Source organism: Ovis aries, chromosome 15 (genome assembly GCF_016772045.2).
Source record: "Ovis aries strain OAR_USU_Benz2616 breed Rambouillet chromosome 15, ARS-UI_Ramb_v3.0, whole genome shotgun sequence".
Lineage (NCBI taxonomy): Eukaryota > Metazoa > Chordata > Mammalia > Artiodactyla > Bovidae > Ovis > Ovis aries.
In genome coordinates this window covers 65,684,706-65,704,286 of record NC_056068.1, presented here as the reverse complement: position 1 = coordinate 65,704,286, position 19,581 = coordinate 65,684,706, and the positions used below count along the sequence as shown (strand labels likewise).

Here is a 19,581-nt window from a genome sequence, read left to right as displayed (position 1 = left end):
CCACTCAGCCAAGGGGGAGCCCCCAAAGCCAAGCAATGACTGATACTTCAAACCTGGTTGAAACCATACAGGGGAACCTTGTCTATTTCAAATGTCAATGAGGAAGGCAGCTAGGCCTGCAGGTTTCTCCAGGAGGGACTGAAAAACCACTTCTGTAGTGGGATTTAAAACTCAGTCACTAGAGACAGCCAGAGAAGAGAGTGTGGACAAGACCGACCTCTGAGTCAAAGGCAATTGAAATGATTCACATTTGTGACTAATTATCTCTTCTTTAATCTTTGTTTGTCTCTCTCCCTGGACAGGGGTTGTCTTTCAAGCTGCTGAGACTTTTGACCTGACTGAATTCTGGGCTTCTGTTGGGTCTTGCTTTGTCCAGACTTAGAATGGCCAAGTGGCTATTTTCTGGTGTGTGTGTGTGGGTGTGTGTAACAACTGCCATTTGTCATTCTTTCAAAGTGCACATAAAAGTTTAAGCTTCCTGATCTATGCAAAGAAAATGAAAGGCTGCTTGTGTTGTTTTTAAAACCTACAAACTTTTTATACTGTCTTAAAAGTATGCTCACCTGGGACACAGAATAACATCACCAACCTGAAACCAATTTGTTATGGATTTTTATGTCACTTTCCCATTAAAATGGGTGAATTACACTTTAGAATAAAGAATATGTATACAGCTGATCCTTGAACAACATGGGAGGCTTTGGGGAGCCAACCCTCCATGTACTTGAAAATCTGCATATAATTTATAGTCAGTCTTCTGCTTCCCAAGATCTTTGATCTTCACAGATTCAACCAAGCATGGATCCTACAGTAAATACAGTAGTATTTACTATTAAAAAATCAACCAAACGTGTACAAGTGGACCTTTGTGATTCAAACCCATGTTGTTCAAGGGTCAACATTATATAGATATTTAATGAACACATTATTCTGTTTTACTCTGTACTAATCACTATTCGAACACTTAACAAATAATAATTACCTTAGTCCTCACAACAGCCCTATAAGGTTACATTCTATGACCCCTGTTTTTACAGAACAAGGCACTAAAATAAGAGAGGTAAAGTGGCTTCCCAAGGTCACACAGCTAGAAAGTGGCCGTGCTGGGCGCTGAGCCCAGGCAGTCTGGCTCTAAGCATTCCTCTCTGCTGCCCCCGCCCCGGCCCCTCACACTATGTCCTGTGTGCTTTGCATGCATTATTTCATGTGGACCGAGCAGGGACCTGTAAGGTAGATCATTTTTTAAAATTCCATTTTACAGATGGGGAAACTGAGGCATAGAGAGGTGAAGCAGCTTGCCCCAGACACTCAGCTCTGACTTCGTGGAAGTCACCCACTCAGTTAACATGACACCTCCCCATGCCTTCCCACCACATGCCTTTGGCTGGAGTCAGGAAGCCAGCTCGTGCCAGTGGGTTAGAAATCATCTGTGACTGAAACTGGAGTCTTGAGTTCACTAGCTACATGACAATAGTGTCTAGGCAGGAGGGATGTTAGCTTGTCTGATTCAATTCTACCTTTAACAGAACAGACTGACAGGCTTAATGACAAGAAAGAACTTGACTAAAGGGACATATCATTATACTCAGTTAGGTCCCATCCACTGGGTGGGAGGGAATGGCAGTAGAGAAGCCGTTCTCCAAGTGTGGCTCAGGGTCCCCTGGGGGATCACCCAGACCTCTTCCACATGGTCAAAACGATTTTCTTAACAACACTAAGCTGTTATTTGCCTTGCATCCTCCGTGAGTGTACTGTGGAATTTTCCGGAGACTGTGCAATATTTTCCAGATGTGCATTATCACAATAGACTGATGATGAAGCCGATTCGAGGATCCAGTCTGCAGGCAAATTTGCAGGCATATAACACAATGCCACACTTCTGCATTTAGTTTGAAAAAGTTATTGTTCATAAAAATGTCATTAATGCTAACATGCAGTAGGTTTATTATTTGAATGAATTAAGGCACACAGTAAAGCTTCTCATGTCTAATTTCTATCATGGTGAAGATACAGTTAATCCAAATCAATGATCGTTTTTAAGAACATAAAGGGGTTCCTGAGACCAAAAAGCCTGCCTGAGACTATAATCTCCAAAAGAGCAAGGACACCTGTCCTGTATGCCTCCACGGCTGCTGCACCGCAGTGCCCAACATACAGGAGGAACTTGGGATACGTAATTTTGGATGTTGAAGGCATGTCCTGTGTACTGTATCAGTCACCCCTTAGGGTCCATGCACCCACATGCAAAATACAACCCACGCTCAGATGCACAGAACTTACCTGAAAATAGTCTGTAATGAATGATCCAAGTTCACTCTTCAGCAGCCGCCTGGAGAGAGAGAGAAACACCGTCAAGCAGTCCTTGATGTCACAGCTCCTGGAGTCCAGTTCAGGGACGCACAATGAATTGGCATGCTTGCCAGCGACACAGGCGCTGAGACCAGGCCTGGGAAGGGACTGTGCTTTCCTAGGCCCTAGGAATGCCCTGCCCCAACCAAGGTTATTAGAGAATGGGGGAGGGGATGGGAATCCTAGAGGGACTTCTGCTCCTTCATTCACTTTATGGGTAAACCATCTCCAGAGGGCAGCCACGGGGATCTTATTTCTAATAGAAGTGGAGGCAGGCCAGGGCACCTTGCTTCACGTGCAGCAAAAGATAAGGAAGAGGAATACCACAACTGTGTAATTAATTCCCCCATGTTTGCAGACTTCCTGGTTTAAAATGCATTTGGCATACATTCTTCATCCAAGTATTGGAAAGTATGTGTGTGGGGGGAGCAATTATTACCCCTCATGTATAAATAAAGAAATTGAGGCACAGAGAGGTCTCCCAAATAAGTCAGTGGCATAGTTAACATTCAAACTTCTGCAAATTCAACATTTTTGCATAACTCTACCCTGTCCTGCCTCGAAAATTCATGGAAGAATATATTCAGGTACCATAGTTTCGGGGGTCTCACTGCCCATCCCTGAGCAGCTGAAAAGTCCTTCAGAGGAGAACGGGTCTATTTTATTTATCCAGCAGCAACATTCATTCAGCTGCCCTTTATGTGCCAGACATTGTTCTAGCACCAGGCGAGAAGAGAACAAGACGAGAGCAAGAACAGACAGGCAAGGTTTCTGTTCTCAAGGAGCTTACATCTTTGCAGGGAGGGTTATGAAGAGACAGTAGGTTAATCAATACACTCCCAAGATAAGTTCAAAGAGCCTTAAGAGCTACAAAAAAAAAGAAAATGAAAAACGGGGGTATTGGCACCAGACCTCCTTCTCCCTCAGACAAATCATGCGACCATTGCTACTGCTCTTTCTTTAATTTAACCCAAACAAGGTGAGGAAGCTGAAGCCAAGAATCCAGTGAGTTCCCTAGAGAAGAAAGCCTTCAGAATGTCCAATGACTTTATTTATGCATCCCATCAGCCACGGTTACTAAGGAGCAAACATTCAAACTTCTGACCACACCGACTAGGTTTTAACTCCTCAAAACAACGCGTTCCCACGTATTGGATAAACAGGAAGTTGTCACAGCAAGATGTCACAAGGTGCAGAAGATAGACACAACAAGATTGGGTCACAAGAAAAAGAAACATCCATGACCTAAACTTTTGTACCATGAAGAACACTGGAATGCTGAAAACCCACACTGAGCAAGGAAAATACCTTCTCTTTCCTAGGACTGAAGATGTGTCTGTGGTGGACACTGCATTTTGAGATCCAAGAGAACTGCATTTTCTGATCCAAGAGATCAGAAGGCCACCCCACCCAGAGAACCTAAGGTTCACCAACATGTGGGCAGGTTTGACCGAGCCAGGGAAGTCTTCCTCGGTCACCAGGCCAAGATCTTGCAGGTGGCTCCCAGCTGGTCTTCGAGGCTAGAGGCATCTCTCAGATCGGACACGGAAATCAAGTGGGCGGTCCCAGGGGGAGGCCCTGGGACAGGAAGAGGCAGGGAAGCTGCTTCCGGCTGCTGGCTCCCAACAAGGTCTTCATGGCCACTGGGAAGTCTCAAAACCACAGGTGAAGGAGCCAAGCTTCATCAAAAAGTGGGGGAAACAAGTCCCCATAGTCAGTTACTACTAACAGAGCTGCTCAAGTGTATCTTCGGGGCCCACAGTGTGGAGGGGTCAACATGGTTCTGAGACTAAATTGCGTGCTATGGAATTGATGTCCCAAGGAAGCCACACTGGGAGAACGCTGTGCTCACGCAGACGCTTCAGGTAAAATCGAAAAAGAGAGCTCAGTGGTAAGAGTAGGCCTTCAAAGTCAAGAGCTATGGAAACCTCCTGGAGCATGGCAGGGGTGTAATCACTGTTGACTGGGACTGGACATGACTAAGCAGGTGATTATTGCCCAGGGATTTTCACAGTGGCACCCTGGGAGCATTGTGATGCTACCCAACTGAGGACTTCAAGACATCTCCTCCCCTGCCAGTGACAGGAATGGCACAGCACCCTAAGGTTTCAGCCAGGGCTCCATCAAGCCATGGGCAACGTCAGAGTTCCGCAGAGCGTTACAAGAAGACAGAGCTCGAGATCGAAACCAGCTCATAAAGGTCCAGAGACTAAAGTGTGAACTTGCTGCAAGTGCCAAGACGAAGGTATAGCAAAAAGGACTCAGAAGCTAGCAGCAGCCATGCCAGGGCAGCAAGATGCCGTGGATATGAATAAAGAAGCAGAATATAAACAGGGGCTCCCACCACACTGATGAGGGTGGTCCTCAGTTCTTTACTGAAGCGGGAGCAGACACAGGTATGGAAATCCACTTTCCATACACTAGACGTAGTGGACTATAACCAGGTCTTGTAAGAGAACCGTGCAATTGTCCTTTTATCAAATCCCAAGTTCAAAACCCTCTCCACGAGGTATTTTTATTACAGTTACCAGAACAGAATGGACCTCACCTGATCATTTAAATCAACATTCGACTGGCCTGGGTGGGTAAATCAGCAAGCTATCTGTCCCTTACAAAATCTTGTCTTATTTCTGTCTCCACATGTTACTGGTTAGACAAGGTCAATGCATATATGTAGAAGGTTTTGCTGCAATGAAATATAGGGATTAACATAAACGGCACCAATAAAGTGCTCATAAAAATTTGATTCACTCATACAATGAAGTTCTAAGTAACCATAAAAAAAAAAAAAAAGGAAATAAAGAAGTGCTCTTAATGATGATATGAAGAGGCCTACATTACATTAAGTCTTTTTTAAGTAAAAAACTTTAAAAAAACTATACATATTGTTTGCAGAACAGTTATGTATAATATGTGAAGAGAAAAGAAATATATATATCGTTTTTTATTTACACAATATCAACAAATTCATCTGTCAAATCTGCTCTAACTTGCTGTTCTATCACAACTATATGGTTTGGTGTCCAAGTGGCCCTTTGAACTAAAATACACGGTACCTTGGGGCTTCCCAGGTGGCACTAGTGGTAAAGAACCTGCCTGCCCATGCAGGAGACCTAAGAGACACAGGTTTGATCACTGAGTTGGGAAGATCCCCTGGAGGAGGGGACGGCAACCCACTCCAGAATTCTTGCCTGGAGAATCCCATGAACAGAGGAGCCTGGCAGGTTACAGCTCATGGGGTCACACAGCTGGACACAAATGAAGCGACTTAGCGTGCGCGCACACACACACACACACACACACACGGTACCTTAATTTTTAAACAGGCAAAACACACATGCATTTTCAAAATTATCTGTAAATGCACTGTAAATGTCTTCTCCCCTCTCTCTCTCCCAAAAGAAGGCTACAGAAGGTTGAAGCTGTTACTGGAAATTGTCGGGCTACAAAACACTTTGCTGGGGCTTCCCAGGCGGCTCAGTGGTAAAGAATCTGCCTGCAGTGCAGGAGTCACAGGAGACACAGGTCCATTCCCTGGGTTAAGAAGATCCCCTGGAGGTGGGCATGGCAACTCACTCCAGTATTCTTGCCTGGAGAATCCCCATGGACACAGGAGGCTACAGAAGATTGAAGGGAAGGCAGGTGGGAGGCGGGGTTCAGGATGGGGGACATATGTATACCCGTGGCTGATTCATGTCGATGTATGGCAAAAACCACCTCAGTATTGTAAAGTAATTAGCCTCCAATTAAAATAAATTATTAATTTAAAAAAAAAAAAGGTTGAAGCTGTTACTAGAAATTAAGTCGGGCAACAAAGCACTTTAGCAAACTTTATTCCTTGAAGCTGGGAGATGAAGTGCTATAGACACCGAATCACCTCATCAGACCCCAGTTTGTGGGCCTCATATAAAGTGTCAAGTAAGTATCCCCAGCTGCTTTTCCGTAAGTATTCCTTCTGTATGTATAAAGGAACTCTGGAAGAATAGCCAATAAACGACTATAATAAAAGTGATCTTTGGCAGGGGCGTAGGAGCTGGGTTTCTGGAGTACAGGGAAGGGAGATTCCTTAGATATTTAAAGTCTGGGAGTACATGGTGAACGTGTCCTACTCAAAAACCCAGAAACGATGGTTTCTAATTAACTATAACCACCACCAAGGTTACCAGCGGATGGCTCGGGGCCGAGAAGGAATTGTGGGAATGTGTTCCCACATCAAGTACTGTATCAGGAAGCAGACTGACCTCAGGGAACAGATCCCACAAGGCCTGAGAATCTGCCAGTGCAAACCCACCCCAGGGTGGGTAACTCGAGATCTTAACACAGAGAGCGCGGGGTAAGGTGAGGTCAGAGCTTGCTGGCCAAGCTGAGAGCAGTCAGCCGCTGCGTCAGTGTGGGATCCGCCATTGATTTGTATACTCTGTGTGTTTGCTCTGCTTGCACTTAGTTTACAAGGAAAGTGCACTTCTGAAAAACTCTACCCTGGCCTTAGCTGAAGTGAGAGAACGGGATTTTCTGCCTCTCGGTCTTGAGGCGTCATCTCAAGGGGAACTTGGCAGTAGCTTCTCCACCAAAACAGGAACAGGGGCCTGACAGAGCATTGGGACCCCAGGAGTTAATTCCACCAAGTCACAAGCATTTCCTGAAAACCTACTGTGTGTCAGACACTGTGTGAGGTGCTAGGAGAGGAGGACAGAAGAGCTCAGACCATGATTCCTCCCTGTCGGGACCACTCCCTCAGGAGACAGGGTACCATCTTGTCCCCAAATGGAAAGCATCAAGACATTAGGGATGCACAGATCCAGATCCACAGAGGGATCACTCAACTCTATAATCTTCCTCACTAAGTTTTCCACTTTAGCTTGTAAAGTACAAGAAAGAAGAGAAAAGCAGAAGACAGGATTAAAGAGCCTGTGCTTTGTGGTCCCCTCCATACAGAAGAGATGGCAAACCTGGTTCCCAAAACCTTGGATGCATGTTTCTCCTGGGCACAGAGGCACAGAAGTCAGCAGCCTCCCTTCCTCTTTTTCCATCCTTTTCTACAGTTTCTTCCCAGGAAACAGGAAAGTAATTACATATTGGAGCAATTAATAATAATGAATAAAAAACCAATTGCTCCTAGGAAGGAGCCTGCCTTTTTTTTCCCAATTAAAGTTTACTGAGCACTTATTAAGTGCCAGGTGCCACTGTCAATAATGTACATGTGTTTCCTCATTTAAGCCTCAAAACTGTTAGGTGATAGTGATATTTCTGTTTTTTAGACATAAGAAAACGGAACCTCAGAGGTTACTGAGGAGGGTGTGCAGTGGGCTTAGGATAGAGAGGAGAGGAGTTTCATTAAGAGTGCAGTTTCATTAAGACCTGGGTCTGAACCCTGTGGTTAGCAATATCTTTTACAAGTTAACTTACAAGTTAATCCCTTGTACCTATTTCCTCAACTGGAATTTGGGGATAATAAAGCTACCCACTCCACAGAATTACTGCAAGGCTAAATTAGTTAATCTTTGAGTGGTGAGTTTATAGAACAGTGCCTGGCATACCACAAAGCTTGGCAAGTGTCACCACCACCATCACCCCCATCACCAATGTCACCACGATCACCATCATCACCACCATCATTACGAGCACCACCACCACCATCACCAATACCACCATCACCAACACCACCACCATCACCAACACCACCATCACCCTCATCACCAATGTCACCACTATCACCATCACCACCACCATTACGAGCACCACCACCACCATCACCCCCATCACCAATGTCACCATGAACACCATCACCAACACTACCATCACCCCCATCACCAATGTCACCACGAACACCATCACCACCACCATCATTACAAGCACCACCATCACCACACTATCACCACACCACATCACCAACACCATCACCATTACCACCATCACCAACACCACCATCACCAATGTCACCATGATCACCATCATCACCATGATCATTACTAGCACCACCACCACCATCACCACCATCACCACCATCACCACCACCACCACACCACGTCACCACCATCACCATCACCAACACCACCATCACCACTCATTACGAGCACCACCACCACCATCAATACCCCTACATCATCACCAACACCACCATCACCACCACCATCACCATCACCAACAACACCATCACCACTCGTTACAAGCACCACCACCACCATCACTACCCCCGCATCATCACCAACACCACCCCTCCATTACTATCACCACCGCAATCATCACCATCACCACCACCAGCAGCCAGTGAGCTAGAACGAGAAGGAAGTGGGGACCTGAGAGTAATGGGAAGTGAATGTTTCTGTGGGACTCAACCCAAAAGGGAAACAGGGCATGAAGTTCAGTCAGAAGCCAAAAGGGCCATAACAAGGAGAAATGGGGAACCACTCACTCCCTGATCTGTAATATCTCACCCTCTCACCCTCCAGGCTGACCGGGTGAGACAACACCCCAGATGACAGAATTTCCTGTTATTACACAGGCCTGCCATCTCACCCCACACCATCTTGTCAACTCAACTTCCCACTTCTGTGGGCTCGACGGTAAATGAGGCACAGAAGCTGGATTCTAGCCAGCTGAGAGGCAGAGGGATGACCGAGTGGCAGGCAGGGCAGGAAGTGGAAGAAATGACGCAGAGAAACCACCTTTGATATGAGCCACAATCTCCCCTGAGCACAAACCCCAAAGTAGCAGAATTCCAGAGGATGACGAAACAGCTTAGAGAGAGGTGCCTTGGGGCTAAAGTCTAGCCAGCACGATTGGGGAAACCATTTATCAGTTGTGTAGTATTTCTGTGCCACATGACAATCGGCGGCTGCCCCAGGCCCCTTGGCAGGATCTGGCCAGACACCCTCAAGGTCCAGGAACAGAGGGGACCTTACAGGATAAGCTAGTCAGTGCCTCTCCGATTTGATCATTAAATTCTCCTAAGATCACCCACCTCGCATCTACAGCAGGGTGTGTTTCAAGGCAGCGGCATCCTTTAAGCAGGAAAACATGGAAACGACCTTTCCTTGCAGGCCCCCATTCTAAAAGGGCCCATCAGAGATCGTGCGCATGACTCAGATAAAACGTTAGGACTCTCACACCTCTTTATATTCTGCACCGCATGGGTAGCAGTGGGGAGACTGAAAAAGGTGGAGAGAGTGACAGCGAGCATTTCCAGAGCTACACATTATGTCGCTCGTACTGTGCTCAAGCAGCTGGCACAAAGCATCTGGAATTCTCCAGTAGCCTTTAAAGTAGGAATTCATCCTTGATTTGAAGACAAGGAGACTTGACACTCATAGCCTTGCCTGAGGCCATACACACCAGCAAATCCCAACTCAAACAGAGGCCCACCTGAACGTCAGGCAGTGGTACCCGCCCCCACGCCCACAGGGGCAGGCAGAAAAGGTGAGTGAGGGACACAGACGGACACCAACAGCGGAGCTGCAGCAAACTCTGCAGAAGCCAGCAGCCAGATCTCGGTCCCGCCAACCAGTTGACCAGCTCCAAGTCCAGCGCTGCCCAGTGTAAACTTTCCAAAGAGCCCTGGGTTTTCAGGGCAGATGTCCAGATGCTGTGCAGGCCAGCCACCTCATGGGCTGGCCCTGGAGGTTTCTCATGAGCTCCTTCCCTCAAATTACTCTTCCTGCCCCCAAAGATAAGGCTCTTTCTCAACCAGAGCAGACACACGGTGTCAAATCTGAGCGACCTGGGCCAGAAAGAGATCTTGCCTGAAGGGCTCTCAAACGAGGGTTCTCAGAAGACAATGACCCAACCATTTGATGATCTGTTCATAAACCTCTGTCCAGGGGCATCAGGCTTAAATCTGGACAATGCCCATCATGCGCCTCTTGGAGCCCACTTACCATTTTTTGGTTGTTGTTGTCCTTATTCTACTGTTTGTTTTTTAATTTTATTTACCTATATATTTATTTGGCTGCATAGGGTATTAGCTGCTACAGGCAGGAGCTTTTGGTGCAGCCTGGGTTCAGTAGCTGCTACGAGTTGGCACATGGGATCTTAGTTCCCCGACCAGGAATCAAACCCACATCTTCTGCATTGGAAGGTGAATTCTTAACCACTGGATCACCAGGGAAGTCCCTCACTGACTGTTTGCTAAGGAACATGGGAAGCTCAAGCCCAAGTCAGCTGCTAACTAGCTCTGCAAACTCTGGGCCAGTTATCCCACCTCTCTGTGCCTCTATTTCCTCATCTGTAAAAGGAAAATACAGCAGCATCCAGATCACAAGAGTGTGGTGTTTTACCGTTAACACACAGAGCCTGGCATGCACTAAATCAATGTTCTACTGAAGTCTGCTATTATGTCACAGAATCTTGACTCAGACCGGTCCCCTCTGCCAGCCTGTGGGCTCCACCTGGGTTCTCTTCTTCTCCCCTCCCAGCTCTTGCCCCAGCTGCAGGTCTCAGTTGGGTCAACAGATTCCTCCCAGGGCTGGACCCAGCTGAAGCGGAGCTCCGCTCTGGGACTTGGGTGGCCAGCTGACTCAGAACAAGGACGTTTCAACTCCAACCTGTCAGCGATGGAGCTCAGTTCTTGGAACCTCCTCTTTCCTTGAAAATCTCTGGGGTTTCCTTCACGATGCCTCCCTCCCAACAAGAACAGAAGCAGGGTGGTTGGAGAGAGAAGGAAAATGTGAGTTTCCTGCCTTAGGCCAGCTGCAGATAACTCATCTCTGGTTTCCGGAAACCTCCATCTGTGAGCATTTATTTCTGCTGAGGAAAAAAAAAAAAAATTTCCCCAGGAAGGAGGGGTGAAAAGGTATGGAGAGACGGGTGGCAAGATTTTTCTCTCCTCACGTGCCCTTTCTACCTGACTCTCACCTACCCCATCCTACAGATTTCAACAGGGTGCCTTCTCCCAGATCTAATGGTGCCCACTCTCCACCTCACACTTCCCCAGGACTCTGGACTCTCCCACCACCTGACTTAAAATATCGCTTGAGAGCTGCTGATTCAGTTCCTTCATCTCAATCTGTGGTACGTTCCCTAAGAGCAAGAATTACCCACCTCAACGGCTGCCCCAGGATCTGGCAGACAGTCCACAAATATTCACTGATGAAATGAAGGAAAGCATCAATGACCCCTCTCTCTATGTCTATCCCCCAACCTCCCACCAACCACAAACTGAAAGCACTTTTAAGAACCTACTTGCATAGATTCCTAAGAACCAGGACACATAAACAGTAGCTTTCTCACACTTTCGTAACTTTACAATCTGCGGACTAATTACTGAAAAGAATGTTTTAGCAGGAGCATGCTTCCGTGTCTTAGTTTGGCCATTCTTTTTCCTGGGAAAGCTCATGAGACCCAAACCTCTAACCCAGACTTGTCCCCACTGTCAAAATGAAGCCACATTAGGATGGAGGCTGGAGAGGGGCATTCAAAACCACACTGATGCCCCATAGAGAATTTAACCCAAGAACATACTCAGGTCCAGCCCAAACCAGGGCAGACAGAATTGTAGGTTGTGATAACAAGGGTTTCACTAGACTATGTCTATTCTGAGGGGTCATTTTCTAAGGCAGTTTCAACAGAAAATAATCTGATTCAGTCTTCACATTGACAGACCATGAGCCCTGGCTTTAATTTAGGGAAAATTTGCCACTTTATTGAGGTGGCCACCTGATGTAAAGAGCTGATTCACTGGGGAAAAAAAAAAAACCACTAAATGCTGGGAAAGACTGGAGGCAGGAGGAGAAGGGGGCTACAGAGGATGTGATGGTTGGATGGCATCACTGACTTAGCGGACATGAGTTCAAGCTAACTCCAGGAGATAGAAAGACAAGGAAGCCTGGGGTGCCGCAGTCCATGGAATTGCAAAGACTTGGACACAACTTAGTGACTGAACAATTCCTAATGAATTTGGTCTTAAAAGTTCTCCGCATCCTTCTCTTGATCTAATGATCTATTTTAGAACCTGACCATCCTTAGTCCAGAGTTCTTCCTCAGAACTACCCCAAAGTCTATCTGCCAACGTTTAAACTGGAGTTCATTTTTTAGACATGGAGACATGTCTTAGAAAAAAACACCAATCACTTGTGACAACTGCGTTTCGGGACCCAGTTATATAAAACTTACCTTTTGGGTGATCCTTTGCATTGGCTAATATTTACATGAATTCACGTTTCCCAGGGAACACACTAACTCCACAATTAGGAAGATGGCCAGGGCTGGCTGGGATAAGCTGGGGAAGCTGATTTAGGTTTTGACATTGGATTTGGATAATCCATCAAAGTTTATTACTGTTTGGCTGGAGTAGAATGAAGAACTGAGAGTCATTTCCTCTTGGTCTTTCCTCTGCAGAAAGGAGAAACAGCTGGCTCTCCTTGTAAGAACTTAGCCTCACCCTCACTCCCAGGCCAGCACATTCTTGGAGGGGCCTGGCCTGGATCTTTCTAGTTCAAAGTCAGCTCACCTCATCCAAACAATAAGAGAACTCGTTATACAGTACTGCTCACGAGGCAACTGGTCACACTGCCCTGTGCTTGCATGCAAGGTACTCAGCCAGCATTTATCACTTTATTATTGCTAAATTTTCACAATACGAATAATAATGGCTAACATCTATTAGACACCAGCTCTTGTCCTAGTAACACTTTTGGCATTATCCCTGACCTCCCAATCACTATGATTCTGATGTCGTTTTCCTCATTTCGTAAAACAAAGAGCAGAGACTTGGGTAAGCCATGGTCACATAGCTGGTCTAATCTTCATCCCTTACCAAGAGCTACTCTCTGAAGTTAAACAGTTCTCTGGAATCTGGCAGGGATCTTCCTGCACATAGAACTGTCATAACTGATTGAATAATGGGGTTGAGAGTAACAGCCTTCTTTCCCTCCACATCTTCCTCCCTCATCCCTACTGCCTTTGCCCCTCATCCCACCTGGTGGGGTCTCAATGCTGGTGAGATGGCACTTGCATTCTGCGAACAGGTCTTCTTAGAGAAAGAGAGAGAGAGAAGAAAAACCAAAACCTGCCTGTCTGAATGTAACCAGAAACTAGCATGCCTGTTTGGTGTTTTAATTCCTGAAATAAAGGCAGCTGTGTTTATTTCCATGTTGCCTCTTGCAGACAAGGGTTCACTTATTTAACTAGGCACAACCAGGTCCTACAAAGTCTGGGATGCATTTCATGTTCTCAGGTATACTCTGAGTGTCTGTGCTGGGAAACCCCACATCCATTCTAATGACCAGCCTCAAGAAGGACAGAGGGTAGATGGTCCAGAGCATGGTCATTGGAACTCTGGTTTTTGACAGCTCTGATGTATTCTGGGCCCAATTCACATCCGGGCAATTAGCTTCAAACCCCAACCATATGTGTTTCTCATCATCCTCAAAACAGACAGAGGAATATCCAACACCTAACACTAAACTCAGTACTGGAAAGGAGCATTGGGGGAGTGTTGTGGTCCTCGGAGGGTGTTAAGAATCAAAGCTCATGGTGAGAGATGGGGCCTTGGAAGCCTCAGGAATGGAACCATGGCAGAAAGAAAGATCAAGACCACTGGCTTAACCCTTCTTCCAGCTAAAACCTCTCTCTCTGACACTGTCATGCAGTGCAAAGAACACAGGTTTCACTGCAGGCTGACTTGTGTCTCCACCCACCGACCCCTCAAATTCATATGTTGAAGCCCTATGCCCACAGTGTGCTAGTATTTGGAGATGAGGCCTTTGGGAAATAATTAGAGTTTGACGAGGTGATACAGGTACTGCCCTCAACACTCATGCTGGGATTAGCATCCCTACAAGAACGGACACCAGAGCATGCCCTCTCCTCCGTGCACACAGAGGGGCTGTGCCAGGACACAGCAGGAGGGCAGCCAGGGAGAGAGCTCTCACCAGGATCTCAGTCTGCCAGCACCTTGACCTTGGACTTCCCAGCTTCCAGATCAGTGAGAAAGAAACATCTATTGCTTAAGTCACCCAGTCTATGGTGTTTGTACGGCAACCCGAACAAACTAACACAGGTGTCTAAATCAGACAAGGATTCATTCTTGTTTGTTTTTAATTTTTAATTGGAGGGTAATTGCTTTACAATGTTGTATTTGTTTCTGCCACAGAAACATAATCAGAATCAGCCATAAGTTTACATATATCCCCTCCCTCCTGAACCTCCCTCCCACACCCGCACCCCAGCCCATAGGTTTGTCACAGAGCTCCCTGTTATACAGCAACTTCCCACTAGCTCTTTATTTCACACCTGGTGGTGTACATATATGTCAGTGCTACTCTCTCAGTTCGTCCCACTCTCTCATTCCCCACTGTGTCCACAAGTCCATCCCCTATGTCTGTGTCTATATTCCTGCCCTGCAGATAGGTTCCTCAGGAAAAGGTTCACATTCTGACTCCGCTTGTGACCTTGGACAAGCTATTGTGTTTCTCTTGCCCATCATTTTGTGGGCAGACTACACACTGAGAACAGTGGTTGTCTGACAGCTCTGTGAGGTGGGCTGAGTGCGGTGGAGGTGAAAGGCACCCAGCACTTTTCCTGGCACCTCCATCCATGTCAGCTCCCTTTCCCCCAGCTCAAGGGTCCTTAGTGCTAGAATCTGGGGTGCACCATTCCCATCCACCTCCCATGCATGTTCTGGCTGATCTCACAAATGGGCACCTCCTTGGTCAAGTTCAGCCCACGGATGTGTTTTGTTTGCCCTGTACCAATGTTTGGGGACATCTGGATCATTTGTCAACATTTAAATGATATAAAATTTCACATAAAGATCTCAGTCTCTGGTTCTTCTTGAGAAATAAGATGTCATGACACTGGACCTGCATTCTTCCAGCGGGGAGGGGCGTGGGATCCCCTCGGGCAGAGGGTTAGCCCTCATCTGCATCCACCAGGCTGGCTTCACCCACTTGGACCTGCTGGCACCTGCAGGCCTCTCAGTGAGTGGCCCACGGGTTAACCGGGCTGGTGCAATCTGGCGTGACCCGTACTTTTCCTAACTGCCCACAAACAATGGTTTTTAAGTACAATTTCAGGATCTGTCCCCTGATACAAGGAACAATTAGCACGTTCCTGAGTCACTGCTTTATTTATTTATATATCTATTGTGAGCTAAGGAACATTCATAGAGAGGCGGGGATCTTAGCTCTTAGAGTGAAACTCAGTTTTTGCAACCGGGGGGTTGGCTGACCCAGCTTTGCTCCCGTCACTCAACTTCTTGGGGCCTCAGTTTTCTCCTCTGTAAAAAGGGGGCCCTGGGTGAGATGATCCCTATTGTGTCTTTCCATATTTGTGTAATTCTTATGTGAAATTCAAGCACATGGCTAGAAATTTAAGACAACTCTCTTTATTTCTGAGCTCTGAAGGTTTTCATGAAAGCAGAGCTCTTAAAACACTTCACTGACCCTTAATACAGGTCTTAACTAAATGTAAACAGGACTCGAATAATGGCCTTGTTTAATGTTCTGCCCACTCCAGGCTTGGGTCTTTAGCCTTGATGTTCTGCACTTAACACACCCAAGAGGAATGAACACCAGCCCATTAAGAGTTGATGTCCAACTTCCTGTCCCCAGGAGATCCTGGGGTGCTGGGCTGTGCTTGCTTCTCTGCCCTCATTTTACCAACACACAAATCCAACCACACCACCACCCAATCCCCGGTGCTCTGGGCAAGTGGGCTTACTTTCAGTTCCGTGCTCAGGTCCGTTGCTACCACAGGACCTTTGCACCTGCAATTGCCACTACCTGGAGCCCTCTTCATAGAGTTAATATCTACTGATCCGTCAGATGACAGCGCAAGCATCACATCACCATCCCTGGCCTCCTTGGCAAAACCGAGTCCTACTAACGCCGGCTCTCATCATGTCAACTGTGTTGTGGTAGCTGTCACAGGCACGTTATTATTAATACATTTTACATGTGTGATCAGTTGGCTAACGATTATTGCCCCAACTGAACATATTGGAAATTCCAGGAAAAGCAGTGTCTACATCTATCTTTGTTCATTATTGTGTTTCCAGTGCCTGGCTAATGGGGAGGCACTGAAACATTTCATGTATGAATGAATGAACGAGTACTGGACACTACTGGGAAGATTCTGGAAGACAAACGCTTCAAGGACCATATCTTATTGAGAGTTTTATCACCAAAACCTAATAGCAATGACGGTGACAATGATGCTAAGAGCTCCAAGGAAGTACCAACTCTGTTCTTATAGACTATTTATGCAGTAACTCAATACCTCACAAGAATCTTATGGAAGTAGGCCCATTTCCTATTCCTATTTCACGTAAGAGGAAGCCAAGGCATAAAGAGGTCGGTAAAACCTCTTGGTAAAAGAAGAACAGCTATAAAATCCTAAGTAGTGTAGTCCCAACCACTAGACCATCCTGCCTAATATGGTCAATGAGGCATAAGAAATGTTCACAGAGTAAATGACAGCTGCTAGATGTCACCCTCTACCCCCTGTGCCCCAGCCACCCACACATGCACTATATACATGGACAAATGGACAGGCCCTCTCTGGAGCAGAAGTCTAGACAGACAAGGGCCCCAGAACTTAACAGTCAGAAAAGATTCAGAAAAGCCAACAGAAGCAGCAATAAGAATCAAGCAGAAAACAGAACTTAAGGTGAGGCTCCCAGAGTGATGGTGAGGTGTAGCTCCCTGCCCTAGTTCAGGCCCATGGAGGGGAGGGTCCCCAACTGGCCAGCCACGTACCTGATGTTTTCATTCAGTGCATAGAGCTCATTGCTCTGCAAGCCGCCCCCTTTAAAGACGTTGATCACGGCAGTCTGGACGCTGCAGGGAAATAAAAAGACCCCCAATGAGTGGATCTGCCTCCCCGGGGCCACCTCCACTAGCCGCTCAGAGCCGAAGGTGGGGAGCAGGGCCAGGAAGCCCGGGGCACAGGCAGGCCCACGTTTTCTCTCCCTGGAATCCATCACTTGCACATGAGGGTCCTTGGAAAGGGAGGAAGACTGCGGCCAAGAGGACAAAAAGAGGCCCTCTCCCCGCATTTTCTCGCAGGCTGGCAGCCCTGCTGGGGAGCAGCCTTAATGAAGGGCGGGCAGTGGGATCTGCTCTCAGGAAACTGCGTGGCCAGCACCTTCGGGTCTGAAAGAATCCCGCGTGGCACTGGCTGCAAAGAGTTCACCCCAGCCTGCAGTTCTCTCACTTAGGGGGCCTCTGTCTTCACAGCCTGGAAAGGATCATGCCTTGCCTTATCTTAATGTTTTTTAAATTTTGCAATTATGGATTTTAATTGTCCTCGCCTTTTATTTTACTTTTTTAAAACAATTGGAATATAACTGCTTTACAATGGTGTATTAGTTTCTGTGATAACAATGAATTGAATCAGCTATATGTATACACAAGATCCTTTCCTTCTTGGACCTCCCTGCCAGCTCCCGCCTCAATCCCACCCATCTAGGTCATCACAGAGCACGGAACTGAGCTCCCTTCAGAGCACTGAAGCCTGAGCTGCACACCGGCTTCCCACCAGCGATCTCTTTCACAGCTGCTGGTCTGTGTGTGCCACTGCTCTCCCGATTCATCCCACCCTCCCCTTCCCCCTCTGCGTCCACACATCACTTCTCTATGTCTGCGCCTCTGTTCTTGCCCTGCAAATAGGTTCATCTGGACCATTTTTTTCTAGATTTCATATATATGCCCCAATATACGATATTTGTTTTTCTCCTTCTGACTTACTTCACTCTATGACAGACTCTAGGTCCATCCTTTTAATAGTACTTTCTGGGAAGAACTCCAGAAGGGCTGGCCTCACTTCCCCTTCCCCTCCCACGAGTGTCCAGGCAGAAGAGTTGATCCCTTGAAGGACCCAGGTAAGTCTCCAGACCCAGCCCAGCATTTCAGCAAGGAGCTGATCACAAACTTGTCTTCACCCCAGGTTTCAGGCTTTATTAAAATGAACCAGGTCCTACTTAACATCAAAACATTTCAGATCTCCCCTCCCTCACCATCATGAGTTGTGCATTCGTTAAAAAAAAAAATTGATAATGATCCAAATGACAAAAAAAACCCTCAGTAATGCTTTAAAGTAACAATGCATTTGATTTATCCAAAGAGGAACCACACGATTTGAAACACAGCTCCAGGAGGGTGAGACATAGTATGGAATCAGTCTCTACTCAGTACCTGGTACACAGATTGGCTGGGCACTTTATGAAGGCTCAGAGTCTCCTCTCCCAGCCACCAGTAGCTTCCAGGTGGGGATCAACCCTGGTCTACACTGCATTGCTAGCTTTTCACAGATACGTGTCTAATCTTCTTAAACAGGTAGCAGGTGACTGGAGGTTACTTAGATGTTCCCACCCTCGGGTCGTCTGACAACTGGCATGGGCCTAATGTTAAGTTCTGATCCAACTGTCCCGGGCTGGTTAACTGATTTTGAGAGCCCAGAAGCCCCCAGTGGTCCGCTTCCCCTCTATTCAAACAAGGAAAGACAGGGAGAGAAAAAGAGGGACAAACTAAGAGTATGGGATTAACAAACTGGGATACAGCAGATAAGCAACCAGGATTTACTGCATAGTACAGGGAACTATGTTCAATATCTTGTAATAACCTATTGTGAAATATAATCAGAAAAAATAACTGAATCTAACACAATACTGTAAATAACTGTATATCAATACAAAAAGAAAAAATACATTAAAAAAATTAAAAAAAAAGAAAAGTTGATGGATACAGTTGCCATAGGGAAACGGGCACACTGTGTCAGTCACCCCTATATCCATGACCTTCTGGAGCCGTGATTTCAGGAGATGCTGAAGCTCAGCCAGCCCCTGGCCCTGGCACGCCAACCCGTACCCCACCACCACCTTCCCGCCCACCCAGTGCCTCCCATACCTGTTCCAAGCAGAGTTGGAACTCAGCTGCAGAGCCTGGCGGGCTGCCTGGAAGCGGGGCAGGTCGCTGAGCGCCGGGGAGCTCATGAAGCGTGGTCTGGGCCTGCGGAAGGAGCCCATCTTGGGGAACTCGATGGGCAGGCTGGGGGCGAAGCCACGGGTCATAAGTCCAGGTGAGGGGGCAGCTTCTCCTCTGGACCAGAAGGTTCCGACTGCCCACCCAAAGGGCTCCTCTCACGGCTGTCTTCCAGCCCTCAGGCGTTCTCAAAATCACGATGTTGGCCAATACCTGAAAAGAGAGGCCAGCTTTTCTTGAAAACACCTGGGCTGAGCAGACCCCATCATGTGGGAAGCTGGCTGGGACTTCCTGGCCAAACTACCCTAAAAAAAAA

General features: G+C 46.9%; 1 protein-coding gene across 8 annotated transcripts in view; it reads right to left on the bottom strand.

Moving 5' to 3' along the window:
* Positions 1–19,581, bottom strand: part of PRR5L (proline rich 5 like) — a 157,441-nt gene that overhangs the window by 34,910 nt on the left and 102,950 nt on the right. For all 8 annotated transcript variants that reach the window (XM_060400060.1, XM_042233362.2, XM_042233364.1 and 5 more), the window contains 3 exons: positions 19,191–19,478; positions 17,043–17,123; positions 2,281–2,329 (listed from right to left, as the gene is read on the bottom strand). In XM_060400060.1, the coding sequence (XP_060256043.1) occupies positions 2,281–2,329; positions 17,043–17,123; positions 19,191–19,354 (294 nt within the window). In that variant the 5' untranslated portion in view covers positions 19,355–19,478. The remainder of the gene's footprint in view (positions 1–2,280; positions 2,330–17,042; positions 17,124–19,190; positions 19,479–19,581) is intronic.